The 24,002-nt window shown below is 43.1% G+C and overlaps 1 protein-coding gene and 2 long non-coding RNA genes across 4 annotated transcripts in view; 2 read left to right on the top strand and 1 right to left on the bottom strand.

Annotated features, from left to right (window-relative positions):
* The window catches only part of LOC125739144 (deleted in malignant brain tumors 1 protein-like), a 28,489-nt gene extending 15,347 nt beyond the window's left edge, over nt 1–13,142 (top strand). The window contains exons 3-5 of the mRNA XM_049008956.1: nt 8,608–8,934; nt 10,675–11,381; nt 11,616–13,142. Coding sequence (XP_048864913.1) covers nt 8,608–8,934; nt 10,675–10,940 — 593 coding nt within the window. The 3' untranslated portion in view covers nt 10,941–11,381; nt 11,616–13,142. The remainder of the gene's footprint in view (nt 1–8,607; nt 8,935–10,674; nt 11,382–11,615) is intronic.
* Nucleotides 13,143–21,390: 8,248 nt separating this feature from the next.
* On the top strand, nt 21,391–23,409 carry LOC125739149 (uncharacterized). The gene is made up of 3 exons (XR_007397067.1): nt 21,391–21,852; nt 22,623–22,702; nt 22,961–23,409. It is a non-coding gene; the product is annotated as an uncharacterized LOC125739149 (long non-coding RNA).
* Nucleotides 21,862–24,002, bottom strand: part of LOC125739153 (uncharacterized) — a 131,557-nt gene continuing 129,416 nt past the window's right edge. Inside the window, exons 3-4 of one of the 2 annotated variants that reach the window (XR_007397072.1) lie at nt 22,935–23,071; nt 21,862–22,372 (exon numbers count right to left, since the gene is read on the bottom strand). This is a non-coding gene — a long non-coding RNA (uncharacterized LOC125739153). The remainder of the gene's footprint in view (nt 22,373–22,934; nt 23,072–24,002) is intronic. The other variant, XR_007397073.1, reaches the window with a different exon arrangement.

Below are 24,002 nucleotides of genomic sequence, written 5' to 3' on the forward strand. Positions count from 1 at the left end.
CCAGCAGAACAAGAGAGTCCCCAGGAGAAGCGCTCTCCAACACCCCTTCCAAGGACTCCAAAAAGGGTGGGGATTCTGAACTGCTGTTTGGTGCATAAGCACAAAGAACAGTCAGGACCCGTCTCCCCACACGAAGTTGAAGGGAGGCTACCCTCTCGTCCACTGCGGTAAACCCCAAAGTACAGGCGCCCAGCCAGGGGGCAATAAGTATGTCCATCCCCGCTCGGCGCCTCTCCCCGCGGGCAACTCCAGAGTGGAAAAGGGTCCAACCCCCCTCAAGGAGTTCCAGAGCCCAAGCCGTGCGTCAAGGTGAGCCCGACTATATCTAGCCAGAACTTCACAACCTCGCACACCAGCTCAGGCTCCTTCCCCATCAGAGAGGTGACATTCCATGTCCCTAAAGCTAGCTTCTGCAGCCGAGGATCGGACCACCAAGGTCCCCGCCTTTAGCTGCTGCCCAACTCACATTGCACCGACCCCTATGGCCTCTCCTACAGTATAGGTAGTGAGCCTATTGGAGGGGGAACCCACGTGCCTTGTTCGGGCTGTGCCCGACCAGGCCCCATGGGTGTAGGTGTCACGGGAGATCGCGGGCAGAGCTGCGATCGTGCGGGCAAGCGGGGAATCAGGAAGCAGGAAGGCAGAATACGGGGCAAACGGGGGTTTAATTGAGGAAAACGGAGCTAGGACAGCGGGACGGGACACAGGCATTGACAACATCAATGACGGACAAAGGACTCGGGTAAGACACGGACTGAAATACACAGGACTGATTGAAAATAATCAGACACAGCTGGGTACAATCGGGAAAGAACACGTGGGTAATCCGGGGGCGTGGCACACACACGAGGAGCCGACGAGCAGGGCATGACAGTAGGCCTAGCCACCAGGCGCTCGCCATCGAGCCCCACCCCCAGGCCTGGCTCCAGGGGGGCGGCCCGGTGACCCGCGTCCGGGCAAGGGAAACCGTGGATTCAAAATGTTGTCCGTCGTTAGGGGTCCTGTGAGCCATACTTGTTCTGGTTTCTCACCCAGGACCTGTTTGCCTTGGGTGACCCTACCAGGGGCATAAAGCCCCGGGCAACATAGCTCCTGGGATCATTGGAACACGCAAACCCCTCCACCACGATAAGGTGCCGGCTCCAGGAGAGGCCCTACAGGTGCACGCAAACAAAATCTGTTACTGTTCTGCGAGGAACACACTGAAAAATGCCAATCCACTACTATAAACCACTTTGCGCTGGGGGCACATTTGTTAGCATGCAGAGTGCGAGCATTGGGAACTTCCACTGTCTGAGCCCCCACTATGTCATTCACTGCATGCAATCTCCTGCCTGATCAAAGTAATTCGACACAGCAGGAGACGATCAGGGAAGCACACGTGGGTAATCAGGGGGCGTGGCACACATGAGGAGCGGACGAGCCGGGCCTGACACAGATGACATATAGAATGGATTTCTGCCTAATCAGAAAACTAAACAGCAGTTATCCACTGCTCAATACAATTCAGCAATCATGAAATGGTCACAATCCAACAAACAATTAAAATTCTCCATTATATTCATTAATGGACAGGAGAGGTTCAAAATTTTTTATTATTATTAAATGTGGAACCATGTGTGTAAGGTCATGACCCATGTCAAACATCTTGGTGTAGGCCTAGTCACAAGTCTCCCACGCATTGGACATCTCCGCTATCTCCCCGTTGAGCAGGGGGTGCTCCCCCCCTGCTGCTGTACTGGCATCTCGGCAGTTTTTACTGGGGCCTACATTCTCATGCTCGCTGGCACTTTATGCTCATCGGGGCTCTCTTCCCATCAGGTAGAGGTTACCAAAATTTTCCTCATGGTCAGCCCCTGTACTGTTTCTTTGTTTGTTTGTATGTTTGTTTTTTAATAGGGGTGTTATCTCTATCACTACCCTCTAATAATATCTCTAAACTATTTGTTTGTTTTCTACTCACTCCCTCTCCGGGGTGAAACCTAACTTTTTTGTCCCTCTGTTTTATGTACTCCTGGCTCGCTCAAAAATACCCGTTTTAATACCCTTAGTCTCCTGTAATATCCTTATCTTGTTTTTCCATTCTGTTAAATGTCTGTACCATATATCCATCTCAGTCTGTACTGCTTTCCTGACACATTTTCCACTCTTAAATCAGTGCACCAAATTGTCCAAATTGATATTGAAATTGACTGTCCAACATTGTCCAAATTTTAAAGTCACCTACCCATATTTCTACTACTGTTAATGTTTTTGCATTAAAGCTCACAAATTCTTCCTTCTGCATCTCTGTCAATTTGCCTCCAACTAATTTAAACTCCTCACACATTTTGTTTACTACTGGAACAACTATTTCTGCTTCATACACCTTACCACTCACCTTATCTGTTAATTCCCTCTGTCTCAGCCCAAAACTTAATTTTTCTCTCCCTCATAATGTTTTCCTATTAAACAAAATACTCTCTGGTATGGGGCGCCGTTTGTAAAGGTACTAAACATTTTTGTACTTGCCATTTTTTCAACATTTAGTGCAAGTTTCTGACATTTAGCTAGAAGTCAATGGTGTTGTGGATCATCAGATTTTTTTGCTGTGCAGATTATGTTCAAAATTGTTTATCATATGTAAATATAAGGGGCGGCATGGTGGTGCAGTGGTTAGCACTGTTGCCTCACACCTCCGGGTACCTGGGTTCAAGTCTCCGCCTGGGTTACATGTGTGTGGAGTTTGCATGTTCTCCCCATGTCGTCGTGAGGTTTCCTCCGGGTACTCCAGTTTCCCCCCACAGTCCAAAGAGGCTAATTGGAGTTACTAACATTGCCCGTAGGAGTGCGTGTGTGAGTGAATGGTGGGTGAGTGTGCCCTGCAATGGGCTGCCATTTTCCGAACTGCTTATCCTATTGGGTCGCGGGGGGTCCAGAGCCTATCCCGGAAGCAATTGGCTTGAGGCAGGGAACAGCCCAGGATGGGGGGCCAGCCCATCGCAGGGCAACTCCAATTAGCCTCAGCATGTCTTTGGACTGTGGGGGGAAACCTCACAAATCAATGGATCTGGCAACACATAACGAATCCCAAATTAAACCCTGAGCTAACCCTATCTTACATATGTGAGCAAAATTATTATTATATGTTATTTAAAAAGAGTTTTTCTTAGCCAGAGAAACCTTCTTTGTCTGGAGGAATCCCGCCTTTACCTCAAGTCAAAGATGAAAGTGAGACTGCGAGATGCTATATGAGGACCTTCGTGCTATAGTTTGTCTCAGCATATGCTGTGTGCCCAATCAGCACTCTCATACTGTTGTCCAATGAAATCAATACTGAGCATTCCTCTGAGCTCTGGGGCATGGCAGACATTTGAGGAAAAAATGGATAGGCTCATAAGGGGGGAAAGAGGAAGCCTTTCATGGCATAGACACTAGTGCATAGGTAGGTAATGGAACAATCAACCGGTCAACACACCCACCACCTGCCCAACTCCCATGGAGATCAATTCACAAATCACAAAAGACTCAAACACTAGGAAAGAAGTGACACCTGCTGGCCAGGCAGGGAAATGACAGGGCAGGATCCTGATACAAACATGGTCCAGATACTTTATTTCTCTCCCTCCTCATTCCTCCTTACTAATGCCAACACCTCTCCTCTTTTTTGTATTTTTTAAGGAGCCAGACAGGGCTGTCCCCTGTTCCCATTACTCTTTAATCTCTCATTAGAGCAGCAGCCCTTTTCCATTTAGAGCTCATTACTCCTATACTAGTTTAGGTGTCCCTTAAATGGTATATGTTGATGATCTACTCCTTTATCTCTGCAATGCCCCTCATATGTTCTCCATGTTATTCATTTATTTCAAACATATGAAACCCTGTCTAGCTCTAAGATTAACTAGGCAAAATCTTCTCTTTTCCAACTGAATCCTGCTTGTCACTCTTCTGCACTCCAATTCTTTATCCCTTGGGTGCATGTCTTTTAGATACATGGGGTTGTACATATGTCCTGGCTTTTGCTGCATTGTGGAGGGTATCAAATTCTCATTCTCCTTATGGTCCTCTCTCCTCCATTAATTCCAAAAAAGGATGGCTATAATTAAAATGAATGTGCTCCCAAGAATTAATTTCATTAGTTCCATGCTTCTTTTTTCTTTTTCACCCAAATACTGGCCCTCTATTAACTCTGCCTCCTGCCCCGCCATCACCAATGGTCCCTGCAGCTCCGGGCTCGCGGTTGCCTGTGGTCCCTGCTGCTCCCACCTTCCACCCACTGGGGTTCCCTCTGGCTCCCTGGTTCCCCCCATCCTTTGCCTCCTTGCCCTCTCTGTTTGCTCCCCGTCCCTCTGTTTCGCCATTGTTCCCTCCTGGTCCCCTCACTCCTCCTTTTGTCGGTGTTCCCCTTCTGCCTTTTCCTGTGCTTTCTTCTGTTTCTGTGTTTCCATTGTTGGTGCCCTTGTGATGTGTCTGTGTTCTCTATGGTGTGTCAGTTGGTGTTGTGGTTGCTGTCATTGTGCTTGTTCTGGTGTTTGTCTTGTTCCCGTTCTTGCTTTTGTTTCCCCAGCTGCTGTCCCGTCATGTCCCCTGTGTTGCCCCCTCAGTCTCTTTAGGCACCCCCGGAGTGCGCGTTTTAGGGGGTTCCTGTCATGCCCCGATTGTGCCTATCCTCTTGTGTGCCATGCCTCCCTCGTTACCTCATGTGGAATCCCTGTGTTCCCAGCTGTTTCTAGTTGTGTTAAATAGTCCTGTGTATTTAAGTCCGCGTTAGCATATGTTTCCCCAGTCCAGTCATTAATGTGTTGGGAGCCGCCCACTGGCCCAATGACGGAATCCAATGGCGCAGCCAAAGGCTATGAATGCGTGTTGGTCCTTCCGAGCACTCCTGGGAATTACTTACCCTTTTTAATATATAAAATATTCTTTTAGACACATATCTGACTCCATTTTATTAAAGACCTTATTTCAGTATATTGTAGTCATGATGTTTATGTTGTTCGGATTACTTCGGGACTTTCCTTTATATTACCAACTCTAATTTACCCCTGACCAAGGAGTCCGCCAGATTCGCCTCGGCCAACAGGGCGATCCGCGGGCCTGTTCCACAGGGTTTGTCTTAAATGGTGGCGATTTCCGTACCTCTAAGACAATGTCAGCCTCTGATTATTCAGGTCCCTCGACCTATATAATTCCCCAAAGGCTCAGTATCTGCCAATCACTGAGCTTGTGGGTGCCTCGGAGATTAAGCCGATGTTTACCCAAACCACACGTACATCCACCTCAGGGGCTCAGCCGGGGGCAGCCCATATCATAACATGTGTCAACCTCAGCGCTAGTGAAGGCGCACGTTTCGTAGCGGTAGTTTGTACGAGGCTTACTTTGGGCTCGTCTCAGGGACTCCGCCAATGCTACCCGATATCTACCTTGTGAACGTCTCAGGGACCATGCCCGGTGCAAAGGAACATAGTTTGTACGCTCCTCAGGAGGTAGACCGGTACATTTCATCAGCTTGTGTTGACCTCAGAGGTTACATCAGCCCGTAACTGAGCTTGTGCGAACTCCAGAGGTGTAGTTTTGGTATCCACCTAACTTAACCTGGGCAGTCGAGTTTAGGACCTGGATAAAGGGGATTTAACCCAGAGGCTGCAAGATAGTATTTACCACTTTAGTCCTAATCAGGATAGAAGTCCAATCTGGAAAGTTTTATAAAGAAGTTAGCAAATCAGACAGTCATAAAGTAATCGAAACAACATTTATTAAACATACTACAATATACATGTGGCCACATACTCTTAAATACATTAGGACAAATACAATATTAAACTATCACATTCCTCAGCTGAGAGTGCACAAAGTTCTGCGGAAAGTATCTGACTACAGAAGGACTTTCACGCAGTTCTCTGTGGGAGCTCTGATTACAGAGTGACTCCCCGACTTCTTCTGAGGCCCTACCTTAAGTGTCCAAACCAGGTGATGGCATGTCTCTGAAGACTGAACAATTTCGGTCAATAGTTAATTTTAGGGGCATTGCTGACCTTGGTTCTCTAGTCCCCAACCAATCAGATCACTTTAGGGGGGGGTCGTAATTCCCTTGTTCTACCATGTGAGAGGCTCTCTCAGTTTGGTGGGTTTAGCCGAAGTTTCTATATTTTTGTTAGGGAAAGCTATACTGCCTTAAATCTGAGAGGATAATACTCCTCGTCTCATGCCTATTCAAACGAGACCAAACATGCATGTATTTGTCCCTAACATCTATGTGTGGTCAGTTATCCTGTTTATAGTGGAAAAGGTGTCTGTGTATAGAGACTGACAGCTGTTGTTGCTGTGGATTGACTGTGGGGCTCTGGTCACTTCGGGGTTGAAAGGTCTTGCTTTTCCTGTGTTGCTCCAGTTATTTCTATCCAGTCTCTCAGGAGCCAGCAGGCCTTTGCCTTCCTTAAAAGGGGAGGTCTGATGAGTGGAGTCCAGTCTTGCCCGGGCCAGAAGATCCTTTTCTTGGAGCTCTGAAATAGACTGATGCAGGCTGATCAGAGTTGGGGCCTGCAGGACCTAAAAGTGTTATGTCTTTACAAATGTCTTAACATCATTTCATGTTCCTGAGTGTTTTTTCCAAATAAACGTTGTGTTCACCCGATTTCCTCGGATCCTGTGCAGCTTCCCTACTCCGTACCTGTATAAGACAGGACACCATCAATCTAAAATCCCTCGGCCTGGTTATCTCACATACCCTTTAGACATGGACAGAGGTTGAAAGGCTGCTGGGCCCCTTCCTGGGATGGTACCCCCACACTCTATTGATCCACAGCTCTGTCCTGAATATTGGAGGCTGCCCCATCTCCACCCCACCATGGTCACAATCTGTATTTCCACTTTGGGCAATATCTTTAACAGCTCAGGCCTTGAAACGTTCCAGCCTCTTAAGTCTCATCTACCTCCTATTTTTTCTATCTCCAGCTTAGGGCATGTAGTGTCCCTCTCTCCTCTCCTCTTCTACTTCATCCACTATGACTATTTGCCTTCCCACTAAGTCTATGGCTCTGTCAAGCCTCAATTCTCTCCTCCACATATCCTCTCATAAAGTTCTTCCTATCACATCTACCTGGCAGATAGATCTTTCTCCTACGCCCATGTTATCCTGTAATGTCATCTTTCAAAATATTAAAAATGGTTCTAAAAATCCAAAACACCAGCAAACCCTATTTAAATTTGTTCACAGATAGTGCTTCCTGGGAGCAAGGTACAATCTCTTGAGTTTAGAGACTGACCCACTATGTTATCTCTGTCCCTTTCAAGTCCCTGGCACCTTTCTTCATATGTTCTGGGACTGTTCTCCTGCTGCTGCCCTCTGGGATGTTGTGGCCAAATCTCTATCATTGGTTCTTTCCTCTCCCATTCTCTTGTCCTCTGCAGTCCATCTTTTGGACACTCTCTAACTTCCTCACTCCCAACAGTCTCCTGATATCTGCTTCCTCAGTAGCCTCCCGCTGAAAATCTCCTGACCACACAATTCCTTCTGTTTGGAAGTCCAGCTTCTTCAGTTTGACTGTAGTAGAGTTGTCTGCAGCTCGAATCAATAACTTTTCCTATTTAGCCATTCAGTGATAGCTATTTATTGAATTTTTACTATTACTATGAGATTTTATATATATGTATATATGTATATGTGTACCTTCACACACACACACACACACGCACGTTGATGTACCTATCTATATGGGGACCGTCCATTCATTTCTATGGGAAAAACCCTAATCCTAATCACAACACCCTTACCCTCTACTCATCCCTAAATCCCTAACCTTAACCATAAGTAACCAACCCAAATACTTTTTTGATTGCATTCACAGATTTTTATAAAACTGAGGTTATCCAAAATGGGACCTCAAAAGATGTCCCAAAAAGTAGGGAAATTTCATGTTTTACTACAATTTGGGGACAATTTGGTCCTCAGATGTGATCTATGCAAACCGACACACACACAAACACACACACCAATTTCCAAAAGTATTGGGACACCTGCATAGGCTTAATATGGAGTTGGCCCACCCTTTGCAGCTATAACAGCTTCAGCTCTTCTGGGAAGGCTGTCCACAAGGTGTAGGAGTGTGTTTATAGGAATTTCTGACCATTCTTCTAGGAGAGCATTTGTGAGGTCAAGCACTGATGTTGCGCTTTAATCCATACCAGAAGTGTTTTATCGGGTTGAGGTCAGGGTCCCGTGAAGGCCAGTCAAGTTCCTCCCCACCAGACTAGCTCATTCTTGTCCTTATGGACCTTGCTTTGTGTACTGGTGCACAGTCATGTTGGAACAGGATGGGACCATCTCGAAACTGTTCCCACAAAGTTGGGAGCATGAAATTGTTCAAAATAGCTTTGAATGCTGCAGCATTTACAGTTTCTTTCATTGGAACTAAGGGGCCAAGATCAACCACTGAAAAAAAAACCCACACCATAATCCTCCATCCACCAAACTTTATACTTGACACAATCCAGACTCACCCATTGGATTGCCAGACAGAGAAGTGTGATTCGTCACTCCAGAGAATAGCTGCATTTGATGCTTTGCATTGCACTTGGATGTAGTGTATGATTGTGACACAACTGAAAGTGACTGTCCTGTGCTTCTAGGCAGAAGTGAAATGAGAAGTTACATGAGACTGGTGAATGGTAGCAGCCGCTGTGCTGGGAGAGTGGAAGTTCTTCATCAAGGAGAGTGGGGCACAGTGTGTGATGATTCCTGGGGTATGGAGAATGCTGCAGTGGTGTGTAGGCAGATGTTCTGTGGAGATGCTGTAGCAGCACGAGGGAGTGCTTACTTTGGAAGAGGAACAGGGAGGATCTGGATGGACAACGTGGCCTGTAATGAGCCAGAGTCGACACTGGAGGATTGTGGACATAATGGATGGGGAGTTCATAACTGTGGTCATGATGAGGATGCTGGAGTCGTCTGCTCAGGTAGGACACTTACTGTTCACTAGACCTGCTGTGTAACTTCACTGTTTAACTCTCTGGGGTAGAGTGCATCATCGGCAATGCAGTGTATTGAATCTATTTCAGTTTATGTCTGGCTGAAATCTGTATGTAGAATCATGAAAAAAACGCTGATTAATTCCGTAATCTGTCTTCTTTTCAAAACGTGCATTGTCGGAAGTATTAAAGTTTTTTTTAAATCAGGTTAAATCGGCAAAAAATTAAACCATGTGTATAAGGTGTATTTTATTTGACCTGCATCGGGGGCGTGCAGTACCGCTCTCACCTGAAGATCGCTATTCGCATTCTAAATAGCCGCAACAGCGTGTATTCAAATCGCATTCGCATAGTAATTTGATGAAAAACGCAACGGTAAAACGCGATCCAGATACATCCCTATCAGGGATTTTCCACAAAAGGGACTTTAAAATTTTATTTACATAAAAGAAAACTAATACAAAATCTCCATGGCTAGTGCTCTCTGTTATACTCAAAATTCTGGAGTTCAGGAAATGAACATTTTTCTGTACACAAGGCATAAGGCTAAAAGAAACATAATTTTTTTACATTCAAATAAAATCAAATGTTTGACTGTACAGACTACAGGTCAAATAACACACACCTGGTCCAGTATTCACAATATCCGGAAAAGGTAATCAAACCCATAAACCCAACGAAAACGGTAGTGCTGAAACTAAAATAGTAACCCAAAAAAACACATTACATCACTACTGTACACGTATGCAAACATCCATACAATTTGTATACATTCTGAATTACACATGTAAAATTTTTCCTCCACTTACCCACAAAGTACCCTGGCACGGGTCCTTTGCACCAGGCCTATACTCCTGGCTAAAAGAACCATCACGACATGCACTTATTTATGATACATGATTTCCCTGTTACATTTTACAGGCAATAACATTTCATGCATTTCACAACATAAATACATACCGCATTTACCTTGATAAATAGGTATTCCTAACGCACAAGTTTCCATGTGTTATAACACATGTCGCTTCAGTATTCCTAACTGGCCAACATTTCAGTCAGAGCAGCTCGTACAATTTAATCTTCCTGGAAGAGACTTTAGATTACTATTTCCCTGCTTTTATTAAAAAGTACATAAATTCACCTGAAGATTAAATCCAATTCCTATAGACACCTGCCTCAGGTCTCCCACAGTCCCACCATTCGCCCCAATATGCCCAGAATGCAGTACGGTTTACAACTACGTATCACCCAAAAGTATTGTGGTAGTTCGTGGGCTCTTAAAGGAGACATCACCCGCTAATGCTCCCGCTTAACCATGCAGTATTACAACTATGACCCGGTTACATAAGAAATAATTTATTTACCATGAATTAAGTTTATGATATTTAAAGAAATGTGTGATCATGCCCCAGTCAGTGAAAGTGTGTTCTCTACCCCTAGACCCCAGAGGGTTAAAAACTTGCATTTTCTCTTATTAAAGGAAAATACAGTAACAACTTTAATGGAAGGTTTATTGTATTGTGTGTTCTAGGCACTGAATTGCTTGTACATTATCCAGAAAAATTCATGTGTGTTGTGAGAAGATCGACTCTGACCATTCCATGTAAAAATGATTATCAAGGCATTTTTAGGATGTCCAGTTTTTAGGATTTATTAGAGCCTGTGATAGAAATGCCTCAAATACTACTGCACAAAACTCCAAGTACTTGTTGTTCTGTGTAATTTTAGAAATAAGGTTGGTGATGACCTCATCTAGAGGAAACAGAACACTGACAGAAGGGGATACTGTGAATCTAATATGTGGCACAGAGAGCTGCTTTCTCAACCAATCAGATATTGTCTGGTCAAAGGACAACCAGCCAATCCCAGCAACACAGACCACACTTCACTTCAATCCTGCTTGCAAATATCACTCTGGAAAATACTCCTGTGCTTTAAAAGACAATAATGAGACTGTGTCTAAAAAAGTTAATTTAGTTATTGAAGGTCAGTAGATCCATCCTTATGATTTCTGTTGTTTTGCTTAATTCAGCATTTTACCAAATCTAAGGCTGATAAAACATTTCTTCATATTTGTTTCTGGGTCCTAGAGGCATTCACAGTACATTATACAGAGAAAACCCTGTGTGCCTTGAGAGGATCAACTGTGATCTTCCAATGTAAATATGATTATCCAACGTCATACAAAGTGGAATCCATGATGTGGAGTGATAATACTGAGGACTGTACTGGAAAACCATTTGTCTGTCACAGTGATAATGTAAACATTAGTGCTGAGTACAGAGACAGAGCAGAGTTCTTGGGGAACAAAGTGAAGAACTGTACATTAAAGATAAAAAATGTTACAAAGACTGATGCTGGAGTGTATAGATTCAGATTTACAACTAATGGATGTGAACAGTGTGGTCAACCTGGAGTGAGTCTTCAAGTAGATGGTAAGTCTTGACCTTGCTCTACATTCAGCTGGTGCTTGTGTAACAGAGAATAATCAAATATAAAAATATCATTCCCACATGTCTGTAGTTGAGTGGCTCTTGAAGAGTATGTGGACTAGAAAAGGGATTACAACAATAACATGACAACTAGACAGAAATGCATAGTAAGTTTAAATGAAACATAATGCTTTACTTCATGCTTAACTTGTTCTATCTCACACTGTGTGATTGTAGAATTAACACTGGTGATGACCTCATCTAGAGGAAATGGTACATTGATAGAAGGAGATTCTGTGAATCTGACATGTGGCACAGAGATCTGCTCTCTCAGCCAATCACAATTCACCTGGTTTAAAGACAACCAGCCAATCTCAGAAACACAATCCACACTTCATTTCAATCCTATCTCCTACAATCACTCTGGAACCTATTCCTGTGCTTTAAAAGGCAGTGAGGAAACTATGTCTAAAGAAGTACATTTGTTCATTTCAGGTAAGTCCACTTTTATAAAGAAGTTGACTATTTTTATTAAGCTAAACCAAAACATATAATTATATATTTCATAAAGTTCTTTTATTATACTGGAAAAGTATTTTAGTACTGCTTTAACATGTGTCAACTAAATTCTTGTGCTTTAAAATCAGGTTTTTATTTACTTCTTTTTTCCCCCAATATGCTGCATGACTGCTTAATTGTTGTAGTATGTACTGACAGTTTAAGGTAAGTGAATAATACTATACATGCATAAAGATGTATGGATAATATAGTGTAAAATAAAGGAAACTTCCATCCATTTTCCAAACCGCTTATCCTTCTGGCTTGTGGGGGGTCCAGAACGCATCCCAGAAGCTACATGCACGAGGTGGGGAACAACCCAGGATGGGGGCCTAGCCCATCGCGGGGCACATTCACACACCATTCACAATGTAGTAACTGAAATTAGCCTCAGCATGCCTTTGGACTGTGGGGGGGAAACGAGAGTGCCCAGAGAAAACCCCCACGGCGACATGGGGAGAAAATAATAATAATATTAACACATTTTATGTATGTAGCACTTTTACATGAACTCAAACATGCAAGCTCCACACACACATAATCCAGGCAGAGACTCAAACCCTGATCCTAGAGGTGGAAAGCAACAGCATTAACCACTGCACCAACATGAGTTCCCAAGAGGAAACATCGTTTGTGATAATAACAAAGATAATTGGTTGGTGAAAAAGAAATTAGATTAGAGTTTTGAAGGCATTACTGATGCAACTGCTAGAAGTTATGAGGGTCATGGACAGTACTACTATAAGGCTACCCCATCACTAGTATCAGGTCCAACAGTGGACAGTATCACTATATGGTTACACCATCACTGTTCTCAGCTCTAAGAAGAGTGGGCAGTTCTACTGTATGGTGACACCATCACTACTTATCAGCTCTGCAGACAGTGGTCAGTACTACTGTAAGGTTACACCATCACTACTATCAGCTCTATGGACAGTGGTCATGTTAAAGTTTACACTTCAAATTTTTACCGGAACATGCAAATATGAACCCCTAGTTTCACTTGTTGTTTTTTACAGGTCATTTAAAATCAAAAATTATATTTTCGATTGTGGGAGTATTACTCATTGTGTTAATAGGAGCTGTTGTGATTATTGTTTACATTAAAAGGTAAGTGCATTGCCTTTTAATACCACAATATTGGTTTCTATTACATTTATAATGAAATCTCTGCTCCTGTGTATTGCTTGTTTAATTTGTCTGTTTGCTGTTACAGGACGAGCGTAGATTCAGTGAATGTGTATAAAAACAACAATGCCAGCAAAGTATGAAACCATTCCTAGATATTAAATATATTTTGTAAATTTCGTTTTGTTTTCTGGTCACGTGACTAGGCAGGTGGCAAACCAATGTTTTTGTCATTTGAATTCACAGAGAGAAGACAAGGACACATGCAAAGATTTGGAGATTGAGTCATCGGAATATGTCAATATGACGGCAAGTCTAGGTCTTAGAGATTTCACCCAACTTTAAATCTATGTGATTTTAATGCTTTATGCATTCTTGTTTTCTGCTTTAGTTCCCTTCAAGACTGGGGAGCAGGACCAGTGACAAGAATGCTGAGCTTCAGGAGTCATCTGAAGATCCAGTGTATGAAAATACAGACTTCAGAGAAAAAGAGCAATAGCAGAGTTTATGGAATCAAAGTGAAGGACTGAAAAAGTATAAATAAAAGACAGCCAATTAAGAAAGAAATTAATGTTAAAAATAGTTTAAGTAGGTACAATCTGATTTAATGTTGAGTTTAAATGGAATAGAGTTTCTGAATAGGCTGTAGTGAGTGTGTGCCCTTGTTTGAATTTGTTGTTTTCAATTGTTCATTAAACATATTCTTAAAAAGTGAAACATTAACATGTTTGTTTTATCTTTATCTCTTCTTCTGGTAAAAATTTAGAGCCTTACTGCTTTTTACTAAATATTATACTTTATGTACATTATGAAAATTGCTTTTTAAAAGTCCAAACTGTCACTTCCTACCCATCCTGTCTGCCATACCCCTCTATTATCCTCCCTGGTGTGGCTTAACAAGCCACACCTAGTCCCTCCTGCCCTCTTGTCAATCACTACTGATTTGCGATATAATTTTTAAAAAGTCAAGCTTCAGTTTAATATTCAGTGTGTAATAGATCTAAAACATTTCATCCAGCATTTTCACGTGAGATACCATCAAAATATTAACTGGTCTATTTTCTAATGCTAGGATGAGAACTTAACATATAAATTGCTTCCAACATGTTATTATTACTTTTTCAAACCAGCAAAGAACAATCAAACATAAAACACTCATTACATAAGCTTTGACTGTTAAATTAAAGAAATAATAAAAATAAAACAATTGCAGTAAATAATATAAAATTAAAGAATAAACATTAGGGATACAGCTAACGTGGCATGGACCTCTGATAATTAGGGAGTGATTACTATGACAGAATTCTATGGTTGTGAAAAATAGATTCGCGTACTTATTTAGTTTTGTACTCTCGTGCAGAGATTTAAGTACTTGCATTTTGGTTTTGCACATCCGTGCAGCAAAGTTTGCGTTGACAAAAAGGCTTTGCACACTTGTCACAGACTTGCAACGTCACATTTGCACATATTTTCAGAAGCCACGTTACAATTACCAATCGGGATTACATGTGCACAAACAGTGAAGGAAACCCAGTCCTGAAAGTCTGTGAATGGAGGAATTAATTAACCAGAATTCATTTTATTTTGCGATTTAAAGTGTTATCTTACTCACTGAACCACAGCGCTGATTTTTCATGCGAGTTGTTTTGAACAACATATACATTTCAACAACATATTTTCCCTTTGAAACCAAGATAAATATGGCCAAAAGGCCTATTGACACTGTTCTTCACTGGAAGTCTATGGAAGATTCATTGTTATGATCCTCAGTCTAGGGTTGAGGACCGACAGAAAGGTAAAGGGGAAGGAGAGGGGAAAACGAGACAACCAAGGGATGGGAAAAGGGAACACGGGAAACAAAGGGATCTTTTTTTGTATTTTTTTTTTATATTTATTCACAGACACTTTTACAAACACGAGGTGCAACAGTCTTCGGGAGTGACACGGCCAAAAAAATAAACAAAACAGTGCTAACGAACAAATCCCCAAGCTAACCTAATTCTAAATTAAATGAAAACGAGAAAACGAAATGACAACTCCCTAACCAAAACAGTAAACCACACGTACGCATAAACAAAAAGGCAGTCACTCCTTACGCACCGAGACAGACACGAACATACAAGAAACACAAAACCAGAGCGACAGTGTCCGAGGGGGCAAGCAAAAGAATCGTCAACAGGCAGGCAAGAGATCAAAGAAGCCAGAAAAGCAAACAAACCAAAGCAAAAGTACAACAGGGCAAAGCAAAAGTCAGAAACCAAAACACCAAAACTGTCATACACAAGTAATCCAAAACACAAGCAATCCAACAATAATCAAACAGTGAGCAGAGCTCCCGCTGTTCTCCCACCATGGCCTTTTCAGTCTTTACCAGATAGGTAAAGGGAATGATTAGGTGGCCAAATTTGAGGTCTTTTTTATGACCTCAGTTTCACAGCACCATTTTTACTGCAGTGTCCCCGTCACTGCATTGGGACATTGGAATCCACACAGACCACAGGATGGACTAACCTATTGGTCACACCAACACCTCTTCCAGCAGCATCCCAACATTCCTAGTTACTCTCCCATCCACAGGCCCAAACCTGCTTAGCTTCGGGTGGGTTATTTTGTCTGAACAGCAGGTTATATGTTTGTTGACGATGTTCGTGGTGCAGACGTTCCTGTGCAAGAACATTTTGGGCTTCAAGCATGCCATTAAGGCTACATGTGAGGGACATTATCAGTTAATTCAGTTTCTTAAGCAGATGATCACTATGACCTACTCTATCAGTCCACTGTTCATTGGTTTAGCTTGAGGAAAGTACAAGCGATTGTGGGGGCACAAGGATGACATAAAACCCTTTTTGGAGAACCTAGGAAAGGCGACTGGATTTCCAGAACTGGGCTTGCAAAACGTGCAGTGTTAATATCACCTCAGCATTTCATGCACATGCAATTGTCACATCAAAAGGAGCACTATAGTCTGCTGGATTGAGACCATCATTAAGTTGCGCTAAAGCATTTTTACTCAGTCTCAGAAAAGTGGGTGGGGTGGCCTGCCGGGTGGAAGATCATTTATGGGGGGGTTGCATGCGGCCCTGGCCGGTGTGGATGGCCTCCTCTCGTGGGCCGTGGGCCGGGTGGTCCTTGGTTCTGCTGTGCCGTGGTGGGGCCCTGGCAGGCGGTCCGGGGTATCTTGGGACGCTGTAGGCCCTTCTAGGCAAATTGGGGGGTTCGTTTTGGGCTGGGCAGGGGGTTTGCCGCTCCCCGGTCGCCGTGGTTCCGCTCCTGGGTGGAGGGGGGGCACTTTGTTTGTATGGGCCTCCCTTAGATCATCCTGCAGTGTCGGGGGGGGGGGGGGAGGACATCCCGGGTTGCTGCGGTGGGTGGCGATCCGTCCTGCTGGGGGGCTCTTGGTTGATGGAGCCACCTTGTACAGAGGTTGGTGCCCCATTAGTCCCTCGCGGGCTCCCTCTTGGGTTGGGCAGGTGGTTGTCTTGGGAACATATGGCCATGGGCCCTTGGGCAGCGGGGTGGCCTCGGTTGCCTGGTTCCCCCTGCCTTCGCCTTGGGCCTGGGGGTGGTGTGCGCTGGCATGTCCCCTGACGGCATCAAATGCCGGCACATCCAATGACAAATCACTTCACACCTACACTTACACATACAAGACGTGCATATGAGGCTGAGCGGTCAGACATTATTATTATTTCTTTTTAGCGTATGTTATAGATATAGATAATTGAAATATACATGTATATGTGTCCCCATGTCCTGGTGGGGTTTCCTCCGGGTACTCAGTTCAAAAAACATGCTGAGGCTAACTGGAGTTGCTAAATTGCCCGTAGGTGTGCATGTGAGAGTGCATGGTGTGTGAGTGTGCCCTGCGATGGGCTGGCCCCCCATCCTGGGTTGTTCCCTGCCTCATGCCCATTGCTTCCGGGATATGCTCCGGACCCCCCGCGACCCAGTAGGGTAAGCGGTTTGGAAAATGGATGGATGGATGGATGGATCATACCGATGATTGGTGGTTCATCGTTATCATATATACCGCTTAAAGGTTAAATGTCATACTATTATTGAGAAATATTTCATTTGCATTGTTCTAATCATCCACTTAGTTTACGGATGTCTCTCAATGTTATCCCTTGTCACTTGTTTTTGATTTGTGTGCACTGGTAATCGAAGTAACTTTCCTTCGGTTTATTTTGCACATATGCATCTCAGAATAACAATGCCTTTGAGAGCAGGAGAAGGATCCCCCACACATTTCTTTTTTGCATTGGTGTTCTTTACGGTTTGTGTTTATGTTCTTAGGCTCAGTACTGGCCTGTCACATGACGCATATCATTATGTTATTACAATTAGATGGGCAAGACACAAAATACTTCGAGGATAAGAATAAGGTGCCTACTTGCTGTCATGCCCGGCCCGTCCGCTCCTCGTGTGTGCCACGCCCCCTGCTTACCCACGTGTATTTTCCCGATCGTGCCCGGCTGTGTCTGATTATTTTCAACCAGTCTTGTCCTTTTAAGTCCACATCTTGCCTAATGCCTTTGTCTCTCATTGATGTTACCTGGTGTTTCTCGACTCGTGTGCCCGAATAAACCCCTGTTTGACCCGTTTTCTGCCTGCCCGCCTGTTCCTGATCACTCTCGCTGCCTGAGCGATCTCCCGTTTGGTACGACCCGTGACACTTGCCTTATGGGTAAATAATGTTATATACTAAGATATGAACTATGTTCGTGGAATGTAAGGGGTCTGCGGAGTGATGTGAAGAGGAGAATAATCTATGTTTTACTGAAAAGTGAGAAAATATATGTAGCCTTATTACAAGAGTCACACATAGATGACAACAAACTTCTTAGACTCAAATACGACTTGGTTGGTCAGGTTTATTTTTCCTCCTTTACTACTAGCAGCAGAGGGGTAGTGATACTGTTACATAAAAATCTCCCATTTCAACTGAAGACGTGACAAGGATAAATACGGCAGATTTGTAATTACTGTATCAAGGAGACATTGCACGATGAAAAATTACTATTACGAATATCTATTGACCACCAAATTACTCATCAGACTACCTGACTAAAACCTTCTCTGAATTTACAGAACTGTCCTCTGATATGGCATTGGTAGAAGAAGACTAACTGTCTACTCAACCCCTCAGCTGACAGATGTCCTCCTTGAAATTCAACTTTATCAAACCAGGCTAAAGCTCTTTCGGCTGTTTGTGATTAGTTGAATCTGGCTGATGCATGGCGTAATATCCACCCTTACAAAAACGAGTTCACGTTTTACTCTCCTCCTCATAGATGACACACTCGGATTGATTACTTTTTTTATACCCAAATTGTTGGTGCAATTTGTATTGTGTTGTGCAAGAGATCACACAATTGTGCTTTTGGAACTTTCTACTGGGGGAGATTCTGTAAAATACAGATGTTGGAGATTTGATGCGTGTCTCTTAAAGGTTGAGAAATTTACTTATCTGTGAATTTAAAGTATTTTTTTGCCATTAACTCTAAATATACTGATAACTTCCCTCTCTATTGTGGGACACCTCTAAGGCTAATATCAGAGGTCTAATTATTGAATATTCAGCTGAGTATTGAGTCACATTCACAGAGTACTATATCTTTGAACTTTCCCTTTTTGCTGACCAGACATTCACTTCTTGAGTGGATGAGATATTACTAAATGAAACTTGATTTCTGTCCTGAGCTTTTGTATTTTGACTTATTTCGCTTAATATACTGCTACAAAAACTTCACTTACTAGCTATACTTTGCTAGAGGAATATGTGACATACAGAGCTGCCCCAAACAAAAAAAAAATTTTTGTTTAATACTATTTTGGTCAGTGTATAATTACAGAAGCCCTGAATGGCAAAACTCACCAGCAAATATGAAAACACATCAGCAAATATGAAACCCCAGGGAATACGAAAACACGCCAGGAAATGGGGAAACATGCCAGCAAATACGAAAAGACTACAAAATTAGCGGCACTAAAAATGGGTGTCTACCTACTGAACACATGTTTGTTACTGATTGGATAGGGCCGACAATTGTAACAAGTTAATCCAAAGATACATCTTTAGGTAACTTTAGTCGTCATCTTGGTGCCTTTCTTAATCGTGGTAAAGGAGTACTCTGCATTTGTGAATCAGCTACCACACAATGCAAGCAAAATATACAAAGAGAAAGTTTATTATATGTTATTAGATGCGACCATACACATTACCATACACAGGTCAACCATAACCAGAGAACCTCCTGCAAGAACTTGTTTTCCTACCCAGAAAGATGGAGAAGTTCACACACTTGGGTGTACATATTTGTTTGCACTTTTATCAATGGTCCTTGCCTAACCTGCAAAACTTATGCGTGCCAAATATATTTATTGCATATTTATTGTTCCACTCCTCATATTTAATAATAATAATAATAATAATAATAATAATAATAATACATTTTAATTATAGGTGCCTTTCCAGCACTCAAGGACACCGTACATTAAGAAACAAGATACAAACAACAGTAAAACCAAACAAGATTAAACAGCAGGTTAAGTTAGAGACTAGGAAAATCACAAAGGGAAAGCAACCTGTTCTGAAAGCTTTGCTCCCCATAGTAGTAAGATGGGCAGAGGGGACAGTCAAGTGAATGGAAGATGAAGATCTCAGAGAACGAGAGGGGGTGGCAATGTAAAGGAGGTCAGACAGATATGGAGGAGCAATGTTATGAATGGCCTTAAATGTTAGCAGAAGAATTTTGAAATCTATTTGGAACTTACCTGGGAGCCAGTGGAGCTGCTGCAAAATGGGAGTAATATGATGAGTAGAAGGGGTTTTGGTAATAATACAGGCGGCTGAATTCTGGACCAGTTGAAGCTTATGGAGGGTTTTGTGAGGGAGGCCAACGAGGAGGGAGTTACAATAATCTAGACGAGAAGTGACAAAGCTATGGATCAGGATAGCAGTATGGGGGGTAAGAGATGAGCGGAGATGGTTGATATTACGAAGATGAAAGTATGCGGACTGGGTAATGTTATTGATGTGAGATTGAAAAGAAAGAGTACCGCCGAGGAAGACACCCAGACTCTTAACCTGTGGGGAGGGGGAGACTGAGCAATTGTCAATAGTAAGAGAGAATCTGTTTGTTTTGGATAAAGTAGATTTGGTGCTGTTTAATTTAAGGAAATTTAAAGAAAATCAAGTTTTTATTTCTGCAAGGCAATCCGTAAGGGAGGAAGGTGGAAGATTGGGAGCAGGTTTACTAGTAAGGTAGAGCTGGGTGTCATCTGCGTAAAAGTGGAAATTGATACTGAATTTACGGAAGATATTACCAAGGGGAAGGAGATAAACGATGAAGAGAAGGGGCCCTAGAACAGAGCCATGGGGCACCCCTGAATTAACAGAGGAAAGTTCAGATGTAAAGGATTTGAGCTGAATGAACTGAGTGTGGCCAGAGAGATAAGATTTAAACCAGTCTAATGGGGTATGAGTAATGCCAATATAAGTTAATCTAATAAGAAGAGTGTTGTGACAGATGGTGTCAAAGGCCACACTCAAATCAAGAAGAATGAGAATGGTGAGTAAACTGGAGTCAGAAGCCATAAGAAGGTCATTGGTGATTTTTGTAAGGGCAGTTTCTGTACTGTGAAAGCGGCGAAAACCAGACTGGAACTGTTCATACAGGTTGTTCGCTGTCTCTTCTCTTGTTGCACTGTTTTTTATCCTGTGTTTATACTGTTTCACTGAGTTCTGGAATGCATGCAAATACAATGATCATGATTAACAGTTTTTTTCAGTTGCCAAGATACATCCTGCAATACTGAAGTCACTTTCTTAATGAATGTAGCTGATTCGGAGGGCCAGCTCTCTTCTAGGATGTCCTCTGGACCCGGTGGAGGTTGTGAGTGACAGTAGAATGGTGGCTAAACTGTCATCCCTGTTGGATAACATCTACCACCCCATGCAGGAGACCCTGACAGCACTGAGCAACTCCTTTAGTTGCAGTCTTCTACATCCACGATGTGGGAAGGAAAGATTCAGAAGGTCTTTCCTTCGATCCACTGTCAGACTCTATAACAAAGTTGTTGCAGCAGACCGCACACACATAGACTAACAACACACACATCCAATACGTACTCAGCAGCCATTCGCCATGCTCACAGAACATTGTAACCCTGAGTACACAGTCGTGGAAGGAACAAAATGATCCATTAGTGACATAAGACCTCTATGATCTTCCATTCATCCATCTTTCATACAACTTATCTGATGCAGGGTCATGGTGAGCCTGCAACCAATCCCAGGCAGCACAGGGCACAAGGCAGGGAAACACGCTGGACAGGATACAGTCAGTCTTTACAGCAATTCCAATATTGCAAATTCCTGATCTAATTTTATAATGTTATAAGTCCGCGAAGCAGCTTTTTTATCTGTATATTTAACTATATGTAACTAATGATGTAATTGAGCTCAGACACCACAAGGGGGCCTCATAGCTGCATTGCTATAAAACCCTCAGGGAGAGAGAGAAACCAGCCAATAAGGAGGAAGAGGATGTTGCTGGTAAGAACCAGTTTGCTTGTGTGGGTGCGAGCATTAGGTGCTCTAACCCCACACATCCTGTCTCCTCTCATTCTAAGAGGCATCAGCAAAGGAAACTCCATGCAGTGTCTCCCTGAGTACAGGATGGACTTTCTGCTTCACAGGACGTGTCCTCTCTGAGGAGCTGACCTCTGGGTATGAAGATGTGGAGGACAGTGTGGGAGACCCTTTCTCAGTTAGGAGGCTAAGGTCTGTGGGTGTGGGGTTAGTGCAGTGCTTGCAGTGGGATATATTCTGTATTGCTGCACTGCTGTATTCTTAAAATTGCTGGATTTTTATGTATTTGTTTGTTATAAGAAATTGCTATTATACCAGAATCTATGATTCTATAGCAAAACTTCTTTCATATTGAAGCACTTGGGTCTGTCTGTCAAGATCACAGTTTATCTGGAGAATCAGAAGGAGAGGAGATTAGCATTACTGTGATTCAGTCCTTGAGGAGAAGAATCCTGTTGATATATCATGTGGGTCTCTGCAATTTAGTTAAACTTAACCCAGTTCCTTGTTTCTTTCCACATATATTTTAATCTGTATTATGTTTCAATGTCATCCAAACACAATAAACAGTTCACTGGTGATTAGTACTGTCACCTCCCACCTCCAGGGTTGTTGGGGTAAATCCTGTCTGTGTGGTAATAAGTACCAAGTGTGGAGTTTTGATGCTCTTGCTGTGGCTACACCAGTTTTCTCTGGGCACTCTGATTTCCTCCTGCAGTCCAAAATGATGCAGTTAGGCAAAGCGTCTCTAAATTGCCCATAATGTCTTTTTAACGGAATGGTATCCTGTTCTGGCCGTTAGGCTCCAGTCTTGCCCTGACCCTGTACTGCATGATTGGTTGGAATATGGCTGGTTATTATATTGTGACAAGGAATCTGGTGATAAAAGACCCACAAAGGATAATGGGGATACTGTTGGGCAGAATTAAGGCAGTTAAACTCTTAAATCTTTACTGTTTCAGGTTCAGGGTTGATGGTGACAGGAGACACAGCAGAGGACTATGGTGATGCTGATGGTACAGCAGAGTCCACGTTTTATCTGGTCAGTTTGTCTTTTTACACACAGACCTAATGGTGCAGCTCACAGTCTCTCTGACACCACAGTGTTTCACTATAAGGTGTTGTACATGTTGTATTTTTATTTTCTATTATGTGCTATTTCACAACCAAAGACATGTGAATTATAAAACCACTCTATACGTAAACTTTTCAAACAAACATGCTGTTTGCTCATATAAATATAGTGACTCTCATTTCTATTCATTGTCACTAACTTGTGTCCCCTCCTCTGTCCCTGTAGGTGAGAGAGCTTTGACCACACTGCCCCCTGGGGAGGGCCCCCCTGAACCCGACCAGGCTGACTATGATGATGTGGGGGAGGAGGGACTGACAGTCCTGCCTGAGGAAGCTCCTGTCCAAAAGTTCTCATAAAAGGGGAAAATCAGCTTCATACAAAGACTGTCACCAGTTCAGTTTCATTTTTTTGTAATTGGCATTATACTTTATTAAAGGCCATATTGTTGGATTAATATTCATGGAGAATTAAATAAACAGATATTAAATTCTACTTTTTTAAATTTGAGTTCAAGGAAACTCAAAATTGCAGCAAGACTGACCATAACAAGTTGTTGGATAGATTGATGGCACTCATCTCTGAACTTTCACTCACACACTAATCACTCACTCACACACAAATATTAGGGGCAATTCCCCATGAATATTTTAGATAATACGTAGGAACTCTAGGACCCAAAGTTAAAGTCCAATATGTCAGTCCATCATTCTTCCATAACCACAATCCAGTACAGGGCTGCAGGGAGCCTGGGACCCACACAGGAAGCATGAGGCAGGGGGCACCCTGGGCAGGATGCCAGTCAGTCACAGGGCACACAGACACACACTATGGGCAGCTTGGTGTCACCAGTTCACCTAACTGCATGCTTTTAGACTGAGGAAGGAAACTGGAGAAACCCCCACAGATATAGTGAAAACATGCAAACTCCATACATACATAGGTCAGAGGTGGGCTTTGGACCTCCAACCCTTAGGGTGTGAGACTGCAGTGCTGCCCACTGAGCAGGAGTGGGCAAACTTCTCTGGGGGCCCTAGACTGACATGGGTAGGGGGGCCTAAGTGGGCCATTTCAGCATTTTTGGAGCTGATAGAGAAAGAAGAGGGAATGAAAAATGATGGAACACCAATAATATGCTGATCAAAGCACGGGGTATGAGCGGTTACTGATCAGGCTGCGGGGGTGGGGGGGGGGGTGGGGGGGGGGGGGGGTGGGGGGGGTATCGTGCCAGCCGTCCGATCAGCCAAATTTTAGAAATTAGAACTGTTCC

The sequence above is a fragment of the Brienomyrus brachyistius genome, chromosome 3, assembly GCF_023856365.1.
Source record: "Brienomyrus brachyistius isolate T26 chromosome 3, BBRACH_0.4, whole genome shotgun sequence".
Classification (NCBI taxonomy): Eukaryota; Metazoa; Chordata; class Actinopteri; order Osteoglossiformes; family Mormyridae; genus Brienomyrus; species Brienomyrus brachyistius.